This window comes from Gopherus flavomarginatus, chromosome 5 (genome assembly GCF_025201925.1).
Source record: "Gopherus flavomarginatus isolate rGopFla2 chromosome 5, rGopFla2.mat.asm, whole genome shotgun sequence".
NCBI lineage: Eukaryota > Metazoa > Chordata > Testudines > Testudinidae > Gopherus > Gopherus flavomarginatus.
Genome location: NC_066621.1, coordinates 87,764,815 through 87,785,864, shown reverse-complemented (window position 1 = coordinate 87,785,864; position 21,050 = coordinate 87,764,815). Strand labels below are relative to the sequence as shown.

General features: G+C 45.7%; 1 protein-coding gene and 1 long non-coding RNA gene across 2 annotated transcripts; one reads left to right on the top strand and one right to left on the bottom strand.

Annotated features, from left to right (window-relative positions):
* Positions 1 to 197: 197 nt before the first annotated feature.
* Positions 198 to 20,260, bottom strand: LOC127051346 (transmembrane protein 178B-like). Its single transcript, XM_050953604.1, has 4 exons — positions 19,876 to 20,260; positions 9,622 to 9,735; positions 7,282 to 7,419; positions 198 to 1,037 (listed from the first exon to the last, which is right to left on the bottom strand). The coding sequence occupies exons 1-4, from the start codon at positions 20,258 to 20,260 to the stop codon at positions 793 to 795; spliced, it is 882 nt and encodes a 293-aa protein (XP_050809561.1). The 3' UTR covers positions 198 to 792.
* Positions 1,030 to 18,610, top strand: LOC127051381 (uncharacterized). The gene is made up of 2 exons (XR_007774494.1): positions 1,030 to 1,491; positions 16,235 to 18,610. It is a non-coding gene; the product is annotated as an uncharacterized LOC127051381 (long non-coding RNA).
* Positions 20,261 to 21,050: the final 790 nt, after the last annotated feature.

The window sequence follows — 21,050 nt, the reverse complement described above, 5'->3', positions numbered from 1 at the left end:
ACCTCAGGTAGAAGGTAGGCTGGGTCCTTGAGGTTGAGCCCAGCAGCTGAAACTACTGCCACTCTGTCTCCTTGTGGAACAATTCCACAGTGACTGAATGGTGCCTGTAGCTTAGTGGTCCTAGCTTTTGCACATACTCATAACTAGGGTCATGTGCATTAGCTGGCAGATGCTGCTGCTTACTCAAAGAAGTGACTGACTTCAGCTGCAGGAAGGGCCTGATGTGGAGAGCAGAGGACCAACTCCCCCCTTCCCCCCAGAAGGAATGCTGGTTTGTTTAACTCCTCCTGTCTTTCCAAGCACATTCAGTAATGGCCACTGGCAGCCCATCTATCAATACTGAGGATGGATGAACTGCCCTAACCATTATTTGGATCTCCAGGCTCCTTTGGACAACGGAGGGCTGAACCAAACTGCTAGAGGCCAAGCCAAGCCAGGTGGAAGGGTGTTCAGCCTCTTGACAGTGTTACATAAACTCTGCAGCTACACATTTATAATGGACAAGAATCCTCCACAAATAAACAGGAGATAATCCTTTGTATATAAAAGAAAAACTCCCTCTTAAATCAATGAGCAAGTCAGTAAGACATCAACCCCAGCTTGTTGTAGAGTCTGTGTCTAAGACAGAAATTCTGTAGCAGGAGAACCACAGGACTTGGCCAAAAACCTTTAACATCCTTAGTTTGTACCACCCTCAGCAATGGCGCAGAAATGCCATCTCCATGGTGCCGTAAACCCACAGCTTTACCTTAGCTGTGCTTGCTGGAGTCTCTTCTCCTGCACCCTTTGAGGTCACACAGCTCCATTTTCCTGTCTGGGTTTCTGTACAGCAGTACGAGAGGCATTGAGCGAGGGGGCCAGTGTGCAGAGGAATCCAGCCAAAAGAGTAAGTCCCAGGCCTCCCCAGGCACAGAACATGGACCAGCCGTAGCCATGGCTGATATCCTCTGGCAGCCCATAGACATAGCGAGGATAGCGAGACAACTCAAAATTAATCCCAGCCACACAGGTACAGAGTGAGATGATACAGCATGTACCTGCAGGAGAAAAGCAAAAAGAATAGGCGACCTTTGAACAGGCCTGCAGAGCATTGCAGCTGCACCCATAGGTTCCTTCCTCCCTCTCCGGGCATTGCCAGGTCTCAGACTCTTGATGATCCTTTATTCTTTACAGTGAAATCATGAGAAGAAAAAAAAATGCAGCCCCCAGCTCCACTACAGTGCATTTCATTTTCTAGCTCCTCAGGTTAGCTTCCCCTCAACTGCTTAACTTTGGTTGACTTACCCCAGTAGTGTAGACAAGATCTAGGTGAATAATGTAACTGCAGTTGATGTAGCTTAGTCAACTTACCGCAGTGTCTACACAAGATATTCTCCTGCAGACTTACCTTACTCTTCTCTGGGAGCTGGAGTACCAGAGTTGATGGGAGAGTGCTCAGCAGGTCTTCACCAGACCTGCTAACTCAACACCACTGCATCGATCGGAGCAGCGGTAAGTGTAGACATGGCCTTAGTGCTCACACCTACACTGGTGTCTCATCTATGCCCCACCATCCAGGAGTTGTTTCAGATTAATTTTCTCTATTTCTCTGCTGCATTTTGCTAACTTCTTTCCTTTCCTGCCCATGTTCCTAATCCTCTCAGTGCCCTTTGTAAAAATCTGGCTTCCCATTTCAGCTAACATGCTATTTACCCCCTCAGCTCATCAAAAGTTCAATCGAGCTAGGTAGGTCTCCGCAGTAAACTTTCAGCTGTTCTTCCACCCATTCCCAGAGAGAGAACCAGCTGAAAGGAAGCCGCCTTTGGTTTGGTAAAACTTCAGCCTTCACTATTAAAGCACCTGGCGCACATTTGTGCTGAATATTTATGCACCAACAAATCTGTGGCCACCATCACACACATCCTGGATAGGTCATTTAAATACCAGAACTTAAGTGCTGGAAAGCCAGGAGTTAAAGTGACAGGTCCCACACCAGCCAACCTTCATGCTGGGAAACCAGGACATTGTGCTGCTCAGCCTCCAATGGGACTGTCTGTCTTGGACTCAACAACCAACAGTGGCCTACTCCGTTCCCTGAATGTACCAGAGGAGAGCAGGTACCCAGACTCCTCTAAGTAAGGCAAGCCACTGCCTCCCAGCTCAGGAAATACTTGTAGCCTAGGTCTGGCCCTTTTGAGCTTCCTCTGCTCAGGGACAAGGTAAAATGTCATTTTATGAACCTTTTGCTACAAGCAAACATTCCTTTTCTCCACTGACGAGTTTTCTGGGGTTCAGGTTTTATGCTAAGATCTCATTGCTTGGTAAAAGACAAATTTATTTAAAGGAAGCAGAGGGCTCTGCCTTTGCCCTGTTCAGCAATGTGCTAAACTTGCTGGAGCTTGCGAAATCCTACTCTCATTCAAAAATGAACATTTCTTGTTCCACTAAATTTTGCAATGTGCACTATATCTCAGCTCAGGGAGGCTAGTAAACTGTTGCACATCTCCTCCTACATTTTTTTTGGCAACTTAAAAAAAGTTTTAAGACTTTTGCAGCCTGGAAAATAACTCATTTTCCACACCATATTCTCTCAGAAACCTTGGTTGACATGGCTTCAAATCCCCTACCCCAGTTATTGAGCTAAACTACCAATTTTCACATGTTGTGGTTTTTAGAGAAGGTGCAACATAGGCATATCAGCTCAATGAGGGACTTCCACACCACTCCATCACTGACCATTTTTAAATGGAGATTAAAGCTACACTATAGGAATCATTTTGGGAGAGGTCTATCTCCTGTGTTATACAGGTGAGTCAGACCAGATGATCACTGTGGTACCTTCTGGTCTTGGAATTTATGAAATAACTATTCATAAGTGATTACTGATTCTCTGCTTAGGAAATCCACTAGGTTGGTGGTGACACTCAGGAAGTGAAGACCCATTAGGGTTATCCCTGTTGGCTCCATGGCTAGAGCCCAATGACTTCCAGGCAGTGAGGAGCCAAGCAGCTGGCTCCTTATCTGTTTATGCAGTGCATCACAAGGTGTTATCCATTTGCATCTGCACTGTGGACTTTTTGAAGAACAGATAGAAAGCCCATGTGCGCTAGCCTGACTGTGAGCTCCAGTACATGGATGTAGAGCCTTATATTCTCTAGGATTTGAGTTCCTAGCATTTGTAGATGATCCAGTAGGCTTCCAGGCTGTACCTGATGTGTGTGTGATTCAAGCAGTCGAGGAGGAGGGGTTCAGAATAGGAATGCCTCCAAGCCCATTTTTCAGGTTCCTTCCAGCAGCTCAGTTCTGTGACAACCTACAATAGGACCATCATCTTCTTGTTCATCTGGTGTTTTGTTGGGGAATACAGCTACCTGAAACAAAGGCTGAACAGTTGCAGGTGAAGTCTGCTAAGCAGTATCATGTACATGTGGCCAACATGTGGCCTAGCAGCACCAGAAACATTTATACAGTTGCAGTCAAGTACCAGTGATTGCTGGGGCAGGAAGGGATGCTCCTGCCAAACTGGAATCAGGGCTCCTACGGACTCTTGTCTGTGAGGGGATGAGAGACTGTTTTTCATAGTTCACCAGGGCTACATCTACACTGCACACCCGTAGCAGCAGTGTCATAATGGTTCCTTCTGACCTTAAAGTCTATGAATCTATATGCAGCTACACGCAGCTATGAAAAGCGGGCTGTATCCACACTGTGGTATGTAGCTACATGTGTCCGGGAAAGGCTTCAGCAGCTCCCTGCAGCAGGGAAAGGCTTCAACAATGGGAAACTGCTGCAGCCTTTCCTCACAGCCTCTCCCCCTGACAGAGCCTTTTCTCACTGCTGGAGTCTTTCCCTGTGGTGGGGAAAGACTCCAGGAACATGAAGGCAGTGGGACACTACACTGCTAAAAAAACAGAAATATAGGAGAGGCACTGCTTGGGCAAGTAGGGTATGTACCAAAAAGGTTTAGGCACGTCCTTACTCTACTTTCCTGAGCAGTGTCTCACTGCCTGCACTGTGGTGGGAGGGTATGTAGAGTCTGTACTCCACAACCCACCAACAGGAGTGTGCAGTTCAGATGTCTCTTAGGAATCCCAGATGAGAGAACAGGGAGAGGGATGATGTACTTCAGTTGTGCTGCAGATTCCTGCTGAGATCCGCCCTTAATCAGCCAATTGTCCAGGTAAGGATAGATGTGGATGCTTTTTCTTTTGAGCTGTGCTGCTACCATCCTTAGGCATTCTGTGTAGACTTTCAGGGCCACAAAGAGTCCAAACAGCACCACCTAGTGTTAGTAATAGTTTGTCCCCACTGAATCTTAGATACTACCTGTGCGCTGGCTGGATGGGTATATGGAAGTACAGAGCCTGCAAGTTGAGAGCCATGAACCAGTCCTGGGCTTGCAGAGATGGACACAAGTGTTACCATCCTGAATCTGCCTCAGGTCTAGAATAGGACAAAGATCCCTCCTCTTCTTCAGGATAAAAAAATATCTATTTCCATGGTATATCAGCTATGGTTCCCAGATGAAACAATGAGGTCATTTTTGTTTGAACAGGCTCTTATGAGAAAGGTCACAGGATGGGGAAAGCAGAATGTAGTGAATGGAACTGTACAAGGTAGCCTTGGGCAACATTGTCTAATGCTGTTTGTTAGTTGTGACAGCCATCCAGGCCTGTTGGAATGGGGCAAAGTAGTTCCTGAAGTAGTTACAGACTTTCGATCAGCACTGTTGTGACTCTCAACCCTCCCATCAAATCTGCTGTCTCAGAGGAAGCTAGGTTGGCCAAAGAGGTGGAAGATGGACATTCCCTGCAGCTGATATTCCAGTTGTTGGCCCTAGAAGTAAGATGACCTCCCCTGCAGTTGGTGGGGTTCATATTTGTAAGAGTTTCTGTAGGGAGCTGATGTGCAAATTCCAGGGACCTTAATAAGGCCTTTGAATCCTTGTGGAAGTGGAGCACTTCATCTGTCCACTAAGTGAGGAGCACCAGTCCCTCGAAAGGCAGGTCCTTTATCCTGGCCTGTATTTCTTGTAGTATGCCCAGTGCCTGGAGCCAGCAGACCTGTCTTGTAGTGAGGGCTGTGGCAATCAGTCATATCAAAGGCATCCATAGCTACCTGCAGCAATGTTCTCATGAACCATCTGCTCCTCCTTGATGATGTTCCATGTTATCCCTGCTATTCTTTTCCCACATGAAGTAATTGTACTTGGTAATTCACCACGCAAAGCAACACCTCATAAAGATGCTTTTTGTCCAAACACGTCTAACTTTTGTGGGTCCTTATTCTTAGGAGTGCCTTTCTTAGACTTTGATTTCGCTTGCACTGCAGATGACCAATAATCCTGGGTTTAGGTGAGGATAGAAGTGCTCAAAACCTTTCGGCAGCACCTGATACCTTTTCTCCACACTCCTGGAGGTGGGAGGAAGAGTGGCCAGGGTCTGCCATAGCCCTTTCGCCAGTTCTAGGATCCTTTCATTAATAGGGAGAGCGATGCTGGCGAGGGTCATCACACTCAGGATATCAAACAGTTTGTGAGACTCTTTACATAAACGGAGTCTCAATGTCCAAGGTCTCCACCATTCAGGACAGGAGGTCCTGGAAGGTATTAAAGTCTTCTATTGCTGAGGCGAATGCTAGTGTTACTGCCTTGTCTGCTGTTGGAGGATGATGGGGACTGTCCTCTAGTCTCCTTTTCTGGAGGGCAATGTCTGGTTCTAGTATGGTTGGCCTAGCCAGAAATGCTGCCGGAGAGCATGGGGTGCAGGAAAGTGATCTGCTCCTTGACATGTGGGAGGACAGTTGTCAGTAAGACCAATATGGCATGCCGTACAGATATTGGCCACATTAGGGCTGGCTGGCCCAGTGCCCCCTCCATGCTGCTTACACTCCCAGATACCCTCCTTGGATCATTCTCCGATGACAGGAGACAGGGCTTTCTGCTCAATGCTGGCAAGAAGAATTACATCAGTGACGAAGAGGAGGAATATCTCACCTCATTGAAGAGTGATGCTCAGTAATGGTACAAGGCTGGTACTGGCCATCTCTTCAGTATTGGGAACATCTCTGGGAGTGATATGGATATCTCCAGAGCATACCTGAGCCTCCTGCTCAGCTCTATCATGAGTATCATTGCAACTGGGTCTCGTTCTGCATGATTGATTAGGAGCTTTGTCCTTGAAGTGATGTTCCTTGCATTACATCCGGGAGATCCCCTCAGTCGGAGTTACATGGATGCTTAGACCAACTACACAAGTTGGTATGCTATTTATGAGTGGGCACAGGGGCTGGCTGTGCTCCCTGAGTCAGGGCAGTTGGTACAGGAGCTGGAGTTTGTGCTGACGTAATCAGTGCCAGGACTTTTGCAGTTGTACCCATGCTGAGGTTGTCATTGCCGAGGTCTGTCTTCACACTGAAGTGTTCAGCACCGACTCTGCCAGTGTTCTCCTTTCCACTGTCCCATCCTGAAGTGTGTTAAGTCCTTGAATGAGCACTGGCTTATCTATCCTCACTCTGGACCCAGAGGTGACTGTTACAACTAGAGTGACCCACATGGACTGCTCAAGCAAATGCAGCTTGAGCCCCACTTCCCTGGACTTGTGGGTCCTGGCAGAGAAGGACTTGCACACACAGCACTTATTCAGGAGGTAGTTCTCCTAGGCAGAAGAAGCCTCGTCTGTATCCATCCTTGAGGATCAACCCATTGCAGGATAGGTAGGGTTTGAACCCTGAGTGGACTCTGCCATGAGGTGTGGTGGTTGGCACTAAGCCCATTGCCTTGCTGTACATGGAGATCATCTATTTGCCATTTTTTAAAACAAGAAATGTCCTTTAGAGAAAAAGTGTGGGTACAGTATTCTTCACCAGACTGAAAGAACTGGTTTAAGGTCTCTTAAGAGTGTAGCAGGTCGAGCAGTCACTGGATTCTGCCTCACTTCCATGGCCAGCAAGAGGGAACCGAGGGAGGGTCATTACTGCCCCACCCTTTATAGCCTCGTGCAGGAGCATGAGGTGGCATAGGGGACATGCACAGCCTTGATGGACACTGCTACTCAGAAGACTCTGATCTTGCGTGCATGCCTACAGTGAGATCTACACTGACACAGATGCAAAGAAGAAACCTGACTCATCTCCTGCCGTGTGTGTCTAAAATTTCAATCTCCATGTTATATCAACTCTCACATTAATAAATGGCTTTGTGCTGTTTGCTGATGAGGCTGACTGTACTTCTGCATGCTTGGGATGTCACTCTAATGCTTTTGATCAAAAGTTTGATATTAGAATGAAGAGAAAAACTCTCACCTCCCATGAGGAAGAGCAGCCCTGCCACGTATTGCATGAGCTCGTGCTGTTTACAGCAGCCCAGCATACCAATGATCCAGCCAAACAGGATGATGGAGACTGCCATGCCAATGAAGCCGGCTGTCATTCTCCGCAGATCTGAGGAGAGAGAGGAACAAGAGGGGAAGAAACAAAGGAGACACCAAGACAGGATGTTGGCGAGGCGAGAGAGAGAGGACAGACAATCCATTGAGATTATTAGGTCTACTGTCCCGAAAATTAGTATCCCTGGTGGGCTTCCCGTACTGCACCCTCTTAGAAAGAAATTGTTTGCATTACAGTAGTGTCTAGGCACACGGAGACAAGGGCCCCTTTGTGCTGGGAACTACACACTGTCCTGAAGTGCAAGAGACAAATTGGACAGAGGGTGATGGATGGAAGGGATACAACATACCAGCGTAGCAAACACTGATGGTTTGCAAACATCATGTTAAAACCACAACTTTTTTGTTGCTTTGTTACACTGGGGTTATTTGTTGTTGTTGGGAGGTGATTAGCTAGACAGAGACAAAGCAAAGGAAAGGAGACACTGAAAGGAGAGGGGTAAAAGAAAAGGGGAAAGTATGGAGGGCAGGTGTAGTGAGGCTGAGGTTAAGAGACTGAGAGAACTGGAGGAAGAGGATTGGAGCAAACAGCTAATCAAAACAGGAGAGAATGTCCATAGTAAAAGCTTTAAAAAAAAAAATTAAAAAAAAAAATCCAAACACTGATGAGGTCTGAGGTCCCTGCTTTTTTCTACTGCTGCCACCAACTCAGTTTCTGGCTGACTTCTCCTGGCAGTTTCTCTTTCCTGAGCTCAAATGGGGGTGGGGAAATGGATGAGGTGTTCCCTGTGTACTGGAGCATCGGGGACACTGGTAATGCTATCTGGGTCTCAGCTCCTCTCTTCCTCACTGCAGTACACCTACTTTTCTCTGATCCTGCTGAAGCAGAGGGCTACCTTTTAAAAAATGATTGAGTTTGGGAGCCCAACTTGCATCACTTTCAAAATGTTTTATTTTCAAAGGACTGATGCTCAGCACTTGCTGAAAAGCAGGCCCCTTTAATATGTCTCAACTTGAGCACACCAGAAATCACTAAGCACTTTTGAAAATTTAGACGAGAATGTAGGAATGTGGTGTTCTGAGCCCTACACCTACAGACTTGTCAAGCCCTATGGCATTTTCTTGTATGTGTCTCTAACCATAGTTCTTTGTGACACTGCATGCAGCACCTACATGAACATGCAGATGTGTGAGTCTACAGCATGATCTCAGTCATGTTGCATTAATTGCATAAAAAGTCATCTAAACTTGTGCTGGTAAGTTTTATAGGGTGGAAACCAGCAGGGGAAGTTGGGTTGCCTAGTAGCTTATGTCCTCAGAAGTCCAGGAAGGGAACCCCAGAAGGCAATGTGAACATGGATGGGACAAATAGGGGAAGTAAGTGAAGGAGAGAGTGGAGCACTTTCAGGTGCGTTGCAGGTGACTAGGCAGCTGGAAGGGGTTTGGGTAGGAAGGAACTGGCAACAGGAGGATGCAAGGATGGGCTTGTGGAAGAGTCAAAATTAGCATGCTTTCTGAGAGGAGAGGTCATGAGAGTTAGGGAGCTAGAAGGAGGTTACACACCATTTGGGAGGTAGAGAGAAAGCATGGCAGGCACTGTACAAATCAAATAAGTGTACAGCCCTGACCTAATAGGACTAATCTGTGCTTCAGAATTGAGTCTGACCAACACCTAGCTGCTGTGAGGGTATCCAATAAACTGCAGTGACACTTCCATCACACCTTAACATCTGCAACATTTAGATGGCCCCTGTAGTAGCCACTCCAAATGTCCTCTACACTTGGGTCACTTTGCGTGTCTCCAGCCTCCCTGATTAAGGTTCATTTAGGCCAGGGGTCGGCAATCTTTCAGAAGTGATGTGCCGAGTCTTCATTTATTCACTAAGTTAAGGTTTTGTATACCAGTAACACATTTTAATGTTCTTAGAAGTCTCTTTCTATAATTCTATAATACATAACTAAACTATTGTTGTATGTAAAATAAATAAGGTTTTTAAAATGTTTAAGCAGCTTCATTTAAATTAAAATGCAGAGCCCCCCCTGGACCGGTGGCCAGGACCGTGTCACCTTTGGCACATGTGCCGTAGATTGCCTACCCCCGATTTAGGCACTAGATACCTTTCACTGATCTCTGAATCAGTGCCCCATTTGGTACTGAAGTCACAGCAGTGACCTAGATATGAAAGAAAGATTCTGAATATGCTTGTACCCTGCTTAGTAAGGGTGCATGGCATTGGTAAGAGTCTGGATTACTTACGGAGAGCATGCCACTCATCCTGCCGGATGATGTTGGTAATATTGATGGGTAAATTGCGTGGCAGAGAGGATGAGGTGTAATGGTACTTCACAGCAGTGCAGCGCTGAATAACTCCTGAAAGAGACAGAAAGAGCAACATCTGTACCTAGTTTGACTTTAGGAAGTGCCTCATTCCCTTTGTTGTCCTAAGAAGTAGTTTGCCAGCCTAGCATGCCAGATGGTCTTAGTTCAAAGTTAACCACTAACTCAAGCCAGCAAATGAATAGGACAGCAACAGAGCAAGTGTAACCAAAAAAGGGAGTGTGACTGTGAGTGTTTCAGGATGGGCACACAAAGTGTAACCTGGGATTAAAAGGGGGAGGGGGTGGTGAGTGTGGAATAGTCACTGAGGGAGAAGGCAGCCCCCTTGCCTGGGAGTGTACAAAACACTAGCAAAAGCGTACTAGGGAACAGTCCTGCTCAGCTGCTTGCGACAATGGTTGTGAAATGCTCAGGGATATTAGGCTACAAAGGCAGACAATTCAGAAATAATGGGAGATTTCAACTATCCTCATATTGACTGGGTATATGCCACCTCTCAAAGGGATGTAGAGATAAAATTTCTAGACACCATTAATGACTGCTTCTTGGAGCACCTTGTCCTGAATCCCATAAAGAGAGAGACAATCCTTGATTTAGTTCTATGTGAAGCACAGTATCTGGTCCAGAAGGTGAATATAACTGAATCACTTGGTAACAGTGGCCATAATGTAATTAAAATTTAATATCCTTGTAGGAGGGAAAATGCCAAAGAAACCCACCACAATAGCATTTAACTTCAAAAAGGGGAACTACATGAAAATGAGGAAGCTAGTTAAGCAGAAATTAAAAAAAAAACCAGAAGAGTGAAATGCCTGCAAACAGCATGGAGGCTGTTTAAAAACACCATAATAGAAGCCCAAACTCTATGTATACCCCAAATAAATAAAACGGGACCAAAAAAATGCCATGATGGCTAAACAGCAGGGCAAAAGAGGCAAAAAGGAATCCTTTAAAAATTAGGAGTCAAATCCTAGTGAGGAAAATAGAAAGGAGCATTAACTCTGGCAAAACAAGTGTGAAAGTATAATAATGCAAACCGAGAAAGAATTTGAAGATAAGCACACACAAACAGCCAAAAAAATCATGAGAATCAGGAAACCTGCCAAACAGTCAGTGGGGCCACTGGACAGTTGAGGTGCTAAAGGAGCACTCAAGGAAAAGGAAGACATGGTCATTGTAGAGAAACTAAATGAATTTTTTGCCTCAGTCTTCACTGCAGAGGATATGGGGGAAGATCCCCACACATGAGCCATTCTTTTTAGGTGACAAATCTGAGGAACTCTGTTAGATTGAGATACCAATAGAGGAGATCTTGTAACAAATCGATTAATAAGTCATCAGACCAGATCATCTTCACCCCAGAATTCTGAAGTAACTCAAATATGAAATGGTAGAACTACTAACTGTGGTATGTAACCTATCGCTTAAATCAGCCTCTGTACCAGATGACTGGAGGATAGCTAAGTGACACTGATTTTTTTTAAAAAAGGCTCCTGAGGCAATCCTGGCAATAACAGGCTAGTAAGTGTAGTTCAGTACAAGGCAAATTGACTGTAAGTATAATAAAGAACAGAATTATCAGACAAAAAGACAAACGTAATATGTTGAGGGAGAGTCAGTGTGGCTTTTATAAAGGGAAATCATGCCTCACCAATCTATTAGAATTCTTTGAGACAGGGGTCAACAAGGATAATCCAGTCCATATCATGTACTTGGACTTTCAGAAAGCTTTTGGTAAGGTCTCTCACCAAAGGCTCTTAAGCAAACTAAGCTGTCATGGGATAATAGGGACGGTCCTCTCATTGATCAGTAACTGGTTGAAAGACAAGAAACAAAGGGCAGGAATAAATGTCAGTTTTCACAATGGAGAGAGAAATAGTGGGGTCCCCAAGAATCTGTAGTGAGAACCAGTGATGTTCAACATATTCATAAATGAGCTGGAAAAGGAGGTGAACAGTTAGGTGGCAAAATTCTCAGACAATACAAACTTGTTCAAGATAGTTAAGGCCTAAGCTGACAGTAAAACATGACAAAAGGAATCTCACTAAACTGGATGACTGGGTAACAAAAATGGTAGATAAAATTCAATGCTGGTAAGTGCAAAAGTGATGCAAATTGGAAAACCTGTTCCCAGCTATCCATACAAAATGATAGGGTCTAAATTAGCTATTACCCCTCATGAAAGATCTTGGAGTCATTGTGGCTAGTTCTCTAAGACATTCACTCAAAGTGCAGCAGCAGTCAAAAAAGCTAACAATGTTAGGAACCATTAGGAAAGAGATATATAATAAGACAGAAAATATCAAAGCCGTTATATAAATCCATGGTACATCTACACCTTGAATACTGTATACAGTTCTGATAATCTCATACCAAAAAAGATATATTAGAATTTGAAAAGGTGCAGAGAAGGGCAACAAAAATGATTACAGGTATGAAACAGCTTCCATATGAGGAGAGATGAAAAAGACTGGGACTCTTCATCTTAGAAGAGAGATGACTAAAGGGGGATATGATAGAGATCTGTAAAATTATGAATGCTATGGAGAAAGTGAATAGAGAGGTATTATTTACCCTTCACAGAACACAAAAATCAGGGGTCACCGAATGAAATTAATAGGCAACAGGTTTAAAACAAAATAAGGTACTTCTTCACACAACACAGACAACCTGTGGAATTTGTTGCCAGGTGGTGTTGTGAAGGCCAAAAGTATAATTGGATTTGAAAAAGAATTAGATAAGTTCATGGAGATAGATCCATCAATGGTTATTAGCCAAGGCAGTCAGGGACAAAACCCCACGCTCTGGGTGTCCTGAAACCTCCAACTGCTGGGACTGGATAACAGGATGGATCACTCTAAAATACCCAGTTCTGTTCATTCCCTCTGAAGCATCTTACACTGACCACTGTCAGAGACAGGATACCAGGCTACATGGATCATTGGTCTGACCCAGTCTGGCCATTCTTATCTTATGTTCTTATGATTTCCTTCTCTAATGAGATTCATTGGGACAGTAACCTCTCAGCACAGACCTGGCTCCACTGGGTATTGTGGGAGGGACAGGCTTCACAAGGGAAAAAACAAAAAAAAGGCAAGTACATGGTGGCCCTCTTAAGTCCAGGGATATTTAGAAATTGAGAAGGGGATGGCAGAGAGGTGATCTCAATTTCCCACATGCTAAAAGACTGCTGATTTTAATTTATTTTAGAATCAAATCTGAGTGCGTAGATTTGTAAAACCACACTAAAGAGGGAGATTCCAGAGTGTGCTCCATCTCTAAGTCCTTATACAGCTCCCATCAACAAGGACAGAGGAACAAGATTTGCATTTTGTTAATAAAGACTTAGTTCAGAGAGGTAATATGGGGGATTTCACTGTATGGATACCTCTTGTCCATTCCCAGAACTCAATCTAACTCTTATTTACTTCAATGGGATCAGGTCTCATTCACAAAAGATTTGTACAGCTCTGAATTAAGTACTTAGACCACATCATCCACATCATGGTATCTAATTAACTAACTAATTCCAATCATCATTATCACTGATTACATATCCAATTATTAATATTTACCATACTAAACACTTTATACAGTAGGGTTGAATTTTTAGTGTGTACACCTTACAGATCAGAGTTGGCCAAGTCTACTGACCCTCCAAGCCGCATACAACAATCTTCAGAAATTCGACAGCTGAGGCACAACTGTTGGGGCTTCAACCCTGCAGGAGGCACCAGCCGAGACGGGCTTCAGCCCTGCTCCTGCAAAAGCCAGGAGCCCCAGCAGGTGTGTCCCATGGGGCTGAGTCCTCAAGACCCCCTTCCCTGCAGGGCAGAAGCCCCTACCCCACCACCAGGCAGAGATCCCAAGCTCCCCACTCCAGTCCAGTAGGTGGAGAAAGGGGAGAGCTTGGGAGGTTCCAAGAGCTGCACTTTAACCATAAAAGACCCACATTCAGCTCACAAGCCACAGTTTGGCCACCCCTGTTATAGATCTAGCTTCTTGGTGTGAGTTTTTAATGGACTCTATAATTAAGGCTGCAAGTCTGTCATGGAGGTCACAGAGTCAGATTCTATGACTTTCCGGGACCTCTGGGACTACTCCAGTGGCCAGTGTGTCTGGCCCAGGGGCCGCCTGAGCAGCTCAGGCAGCCCCTGGGCCAGCAGCAACGGGGGTCCCAGGCCACATGCCACCACCAGACCCCCACCCCAGCAACAGCAGACCGCCCCTTGCCCCAGAGTGCCCAAGATTTAGTCGGGGTATATAGTACAAGTCATGAACAGATCACAGGCCAGGAATTTTTGTATACTGCTCGTGACTTGTCCATGACTTTTACTAAAAATACCCGTGACTAAAATGTAGCCTTAGCTATAATACAAATATACAATTAGAAATTCTATATAAAACTAACATCCAAATTAATCAAGTCTTATAAAAATCAGTGTCACATTAGTAAACAGATATTGCAATACGGGCCCAAAAACAAACACTATGACTTACCTCCTACATTCAGTTAGGCAGGGTTTGTCAAAGGTAAAACCTATTTTAGATAGACTACTGTAAAGAATAATTGTACTATCACATATATCTGAGAAGCAATTTTACATTTTTATCTCAGTATATAAATATAAAATTTAAGACTATTGCTTGCTTTATAGATCACTTATGTCCCAAAGGATCTGAACTAAGATTCATTGGCTAAAACTTCATTGATTAAAACAAAGACACTAGCTCTTTATTTAAACCAGACGGTTTAAATATTTTTAGAATATAAATCCCATATACATCTGGTTTCAAAATGTTAAGTCCATTGCTTTCTCTCTTAGGGTTTAAAATTTACTCTAGTCCTATAAAATGTAGGGTGCAAACAGAAGATACTGTATCAAGAAGTGTTTCCCTAAAGGTGAATTTGAAGTTTGTAAATATGAAGGCCAGAAGAGACCATTATGATCATCATGTCCAGGGATCGGCAACCTTTCAGCAGTGGTGTGCTGAGTCTTCATTTATTCACTCTGATTTCAGGTTTTGCGTGCTAGTAACACATTTTAACATAAACTTATAGAAAGAGACCTTCTAAAAATAATATATAACTAAACTATTGTATGTAAAGTAAATAACATTTTTAAAATATTTCAGAAGCTTCATTTAAATTAAAATGCAGAGCCCCCCTGACCGGTGACCAGGACCCGGGCAGTGTGAGTGCCACTGAAAATCAGCTCGCGTGCCGCTTTTGGCACATGTGCCATAGATTGCCTACCCCTGATCTAGTCTGACCAGCTACATAACACAGGACAAAGAACCTCATCTGATAATTTCTGCATCAAGCCCATACCTTCTGGTTGAGCTATGGTGTATGTTTTAGAAAGATATGCAGCCGAGATTTAAAGACTGCAAGTGTTAGAGAATCCACTACATCCTTAGGTAAATTACTCTAAAGGTTAATTGCTCTCACTGTTAAACAATTGTGCCTTATTTCTAGTCAGGTTTTCTAGCTTCAGCTTTCAACCATTGCATAATGTTCTGCCTCCTGCTAGATTAAAGCATCATTATCACAAATCTCTTCCCCATGAAGACAGTTGTAGACTGTGATCAAATCACCTCTTAACCCTCTCATGGATAAATTAAATAGATTAAGTTTGTTTAGTCACTCACTATAAAGCATGTTTTCCAGATCTCAAATAATTTTTGTAGTTTTTCTGAACCCCTTCCGGTTTTTCAACATCCTTTTTGAAGTAAACACAGTGTTCACTGATACCATATACACAGGAAATACCAGTCTCTACTCTTGCTTGATATTCCCAGCTTATACATCCAAAATTTAAAATATAAATATAAAGTTTGACAAGACATTTTCCATACAACCATGTTTATTTGGATTAATCATCCTACTATTTTTTTTTAATTCTTTCCTGATTGCATCCCATATAAATCTTTCACAATCTTGATTGGGATTTATGTCCAGGTAACTGGCCTATAGTTCCTGGGTAATCCTGTTTAACCTTTTAAAATGTTGGCACTATGCTGGCTTTTCCAGTCCTTTGGAATCTTCTGTGTTCCAAGATTTGTTAAAAGTCAACATTAATTGTTCACAGGGGTCCTCTCCCAATTCCTTTAATACCCTTGGGTAAAAGTTATCCAGTCCTGCAGCTTTTAAAGTGTTTTAATGTTAACAGTTGCTATTTAACATTCTCCCTTATTCCTAATGGGATAGTATGTACACCTCTACCTCGATATAACGCTGTCCTTGGGAGCCAAAAAATCTTACTGCGTTATAGGTGAAACCATGTTATATTGAACTTGCTTTGATCCACTGGAGTGCACAGCCCCACCCCCCCGGAGCACTGCTTTCCTGCGTTATATCCAAATTTATGTTATATTGAGGTAGCGGTGTATATCAAAGTTATAATGAAATCACTTGCATCTTCCTGCTAAGTTCCAAGTACAAAGAAAAAAATATTTATTTACTGCTACTGCCTTTTATCTATCATGATTGATAATTTTACCTTCCTTTTCTCATATTGGACTGTGAAAGTATAAGGGGTACCATTCCGCTGAGGTCAGAGGCCTGCAGCTAGCTAACTGGTTAACAAGCCCTGCCTGCTGCACATGAAAAAGAGCAGGACATGGAGGAAAGAACTGCAATATCTTCCAGAAAGTTGAGGGACCAGGGGCTGTGCTCCCAATACACTGCTACAGGTGCTAATGCAAAGATCAACTGCTCCAGAAACCAAATGGACAGAAGGCAGACTGTGTGGAGTCCATTACTGCTGAGGCTCTAAGGCAAGTGCCAGGACATCTTAATAAAAGTTACTAGCATGAGGATCAGAGTTGGGGAAGCAACCAGTTAGCCTGCACAGACTTTGAGGGAAGAGTCTGCAAAGTTTTGATTTGTTTGGTAAGAAGGCTTAAAATAAAACTAACTGCTGGAAATTACTTCCCTGGATTCCTTGAGAGAGCTCAGACAGAACTAACTAAGGAAGTGAGCTGGTTCAGCAAGATGAAAGCCTGATCTGGTAGAAGGAAGGCACTATAAAATAGGCCCCAGTCCTTTTTACATGGTCCTATACCATTGCTAGGATTTTTTTTGTTCCAGATTATATTTAAATAACTTATTGTCTTTTAACTCTGCTGTCCATAGGGGTTTTTTCCACTGATCTCTTCAACTGCTAAGAGAAGCTATCTCCATTTCCTGATTGCATGCATTGTCATCAGGTTCTCCATTTGTTTTATTTTATATTGCTTCTTTCACCTCCCCTCTTAATCAGGATTTTTTTATCCAAGAAATCTTTTCATGATTGAAAAGGTGTGGGTTTTTTGGGCATTTAATAAAAGCATTTTAAAACAATCCCTCATTATCGTTCCCTCTTATGTTTAAATATTTCCTCAGCTAAATTTTGCTCATGATAGTTTTCAGCTTCTCTACCTTATTGTACATTTATGTTCTGAAATTCTTATCTGTAAAGGCTGAAATAATTGAAAGTCTCTATAAAATCACATTACCATGTAATAATGCAAGTTACTACATCCAAATTACCAGACACTATTTCTATTATCGGTTTTTGTCTTGTAGTAATAGGTAAATAATTAGATAAAGGCAGGGTGAATTTAGTTTATTCAAACCTTGAGAAAGGCCCATGAGGAGTTGAACCAATGGATTTCCCCCTTCCTAGTCTGCTTCCTTTTACAAAATCTCCATTGAAATCTTATAAGGTCATTTACTCCTCTGTCTCTGCAGGCCTCTGAAATTTCTTCTTTTTCATAAATCAGTTAGTAGTCCCCATTAAGGTTTCAGATTTGGGCTTGTTGCAAAGCAAGGAGAAAGAAAGCCTTGCAATGATAAATTGTAACAACCTGCAGACCCTAACAAGGGAAAATGTTTGCCTATAGTTCCCTACACATAATAATGTCCCTGACCAAAGAGGACAATGACAAAGTCATCTCCCCACTGACTTGAAGAGGCTGGTTACAAACCGTAGCCACAGGAAAGTTGGGTGCAGGGAGAGGCTGTGAGCAAAGCAGGGAATGAGGAGGAAACAGTGAGAAAAGAGCCAGATCCATTTAAATCCATGATCCTGCAATACTAACACATGTGAATGATTTTACTTCCATGAGTAAAGAGGTAGATGGATCAAGCCCTAGACAGAGAACCACCACTCTTGTGCCAAAAAAAAAAAAAAAAAAGAAAAACCACCCTGCGCTTTTCTGGCTGATGGGAATGGACTCTTGGCAAAGTCTAAAAAAAGAAGAATACAGTGAGACTCGAAGTAATGTGTGGTTTTTTTGAGGGATGGAAACGTTAGTAATTTCAGTAGAAGCAGAATGGTTCAGTAGGAAGCAGAAACAGAGGCAGACATTTTAAAATGACAAGGTCAATTAATAAAATGAAATTAATGAACTGCCTTTTAGTGGAATGAAATCAACATGGAAATATAAATGAAAATGGATCCTGGTAGATTAAATGGAGAAAGAGGCTCATTTATTTTGTAATGGCATTTCTAGGAACAAGAGCCACAGCTGCACATTAGAGAGGATTCAGAGATGAAGTCCAGCTCCACAGTGAGTCATTCCATCTTCTGTTGCACAGGGGCTATGGGGACTTGAACCACAGCTGGAGGACACAATCAAAACTACTCAAACAATTGGCTTTTGCTATTTATTTTCATTTTGGGCCGAAGTCAAGGAGCTTTTCCTCCCACCCCCTACTCGTCCATGTTAATAAATATCTCTTGGGTCGGTAAATCATGCTCTTCAGAACAGAATTTTTGTTGTATCCCACTTTGTAACTACTCCGTAGATTGTCTATCTGGATTGTAAGCACCCTGGGACAGGGGCTGTCTTCATACCTGTCTAAGTCAGACAGCACACTGTTTGCACTATCAGAATAAAATATAATAATGTATGAACAATTGCTCAACTGTGTGTCATATGCCCTGTTAAAGGATAATCTCCTTAACCCAGGTAGCAGGGGCCTGTGCTGGTGGAGCAGGATCAAAGTTCTATCCCCACCATAGAGATTGGGGCATAGCAGAGGGATGATCATGCAGTGGGAGAGGGCACATACCTATTACAATACATGAAAGTTTCACATGATGTAATAGGAGGGGCTAGGCCCTTTCTCTACAGCTCAGGTAAGACCATGCTTGGAATATTTCACTCTTTCCTTGGCCATTAGGTGCCAAAAAGATACTGACCCAATGAAGCAAATTCATAGGTTGATGGGGGGGGGGGGAAGAATCCCTCCAGGGGATATATGGAAGGGTCTCCTCAGTACTATGGCACCAGTTCCAATGGTGGAGACTTTAAAAAATAGACTGGGAAAAGCCCCGCAGAACAAACTGGGCTGCCTACCTCTTTTCAACTTTAAGGAGGAAAGCACCCTGATCAGACCCAGGCCTGGCCAAGACAACAGCATAGCGGTCGCAGTGCTACATGGAGTAGACATCTGCCACCCCTTCCAATAAATATATAACAACCTTTTAAAGCTACCTGGCTGTGAAAAGCCACAGTTGCCCACAGACTGAGCTGTGAGCTCAGTCCCCTGGAGCCAGCAGTGCTCCCTTTCAGCTGGGGTACTGCCCTGTAGGAAATGCCTGAGGGAAGGCATCAAATCCCCTTGCAATTCCTTGGCTGCCTGAGCTGCTACCCCCCAGGCAGTGTCATTGCTTCCGTCTCCCCCCAAGAGACGGGCCAGAGCAGCTGGGCACTGCTGCCATCCCCGCACCAGAAGCAGGTGCAGCCAGGTGAGGCTGAGGGGGCAGAGCCGAGCCTGAGGCTGCATAGGCGGGAGGGGCAGCAGTGACAGCCCCTGCGCCATAGAAACAGACCGACTTCGAGGCGGACTGAGCCGCCCGCGCCAGGATGAACCACCCACCGCCCGGGGTTCTGCCCTCGGCCCGGCCCAAAGGCTCTTTCCGGCCGGTCGGCGCCGGCTGCCTGGGGAGCGAGGCGGGCTCAGCACCGCGGACAGCGGCTGCCCCAGCCTCGGGAATTGCTCAGCTCAGCCACAAGGGACCTGGTTACTGGCAGGGGGCAGCCCGGGGAAAGGGCAACGCGGGCTCCTCCCCACCGGACAGAGACCCCAGAGCCCCCCACCTCAGGCCCCTCGAACCCCCGTCTCGGCCCCCGCTTGCCTCCCACGCCAGCCCCGAGCGCCGCCAGCGCCCCGCCCCGCACCTTGCCGGATGAGCTCCTCGCTGTCTGGCTCGTAGCCCGCGCGGTGGCAGCGCCTCCAGAGCCCGGAAACCGTGGAGTTGAAGCGGCGGCCGCAGTGCGAGTCCAGCGCTGCAGCGGCTGGGGCCGGGGCCGGGGCAGAGGCCGGGGGGTGGCCGGGCAGCAGGGCCCGCGGGGGGCGGGCGCGGAGCGGCAGGTGCGGGCTGGGCGCTGACATGGAGCCGGGCGGGTCGCTGCGCTTGTGGCCGAAGCCCCGGCAGCGCTCGCGGTGCCTCCGCGCGTCCGTCTGGTACCAGGAGTCGGTGCCGATGGCCACGGCCAGGAGGGCGAGGGCAGCGGCGGCCAGAAGCAGCCCAGAGCCGCTCAGCGCCTGAGCCGCGGCCGCCATCTTACCGGCGCCGGGGGCGGGGAGCGGCAGCGCGTGCCCGGCAGCCGGGCTGGTGGCCGCCTCCCGTGCTCAGGGCCCCGGCTGGCGGCCGCCCCCCCACCAGGGCAGCCTGGCCCGTCACCCCCGCCCTGGGGCGCTGAAAGGGCGCCCAGAGCGGGGCACGGCTCCGTCTGCCCCGGGCGGCGCGAGGCTACAGCCGGGTTCCCGTCCCACCAAAGTCCGACGCCTGCGGGGCAGGGAACCTCTGGCTGCCGAAGAGCCGCTTCGCAACCGCGCGACGTGCGCTCTGCTCCAGGGCCAGGCTCGGCGAGCGGCCCGGCGCTCAGTGCCCCGGCCTTTGGGTACCTCCCGCCCGCAGGCCCCTAAACACGGTCTCCCCATCAAGGAAATTCCGAGGCATCATCTTCCGTGTCCGCGCTCCTCACGCGCTCAGCCCGGCTCCCAGAGCCGAGCCTGCGCCTCCTGAAACGGTGCCCGTGCACTTTGAAAAAACGCGTTTCCAGCTGCCGCTGCTTCCGGCAGGGAAGCGTGTGTGTGAAATGCTGCGTGTATCGCAGGCTGTGCTTGTCTCCAGCTGGCCCAAAAGCAAGTGGCCACAGCTGGGCACGGCCAGATACTCCAGCGATGCAAGCCAGGTAACTCTTTCAATGCAAGACAATCTTCAACCCAGCGATAGGAGCCACCCCAAGAAATGGATCTACAAAGGTCTCTGGGACTCAATCACCAGCGGATTTTGGCTACTAGATAGTTATGAGGGTGAGCACAGGGGCAGCCCTTTTCTTTGAGAACC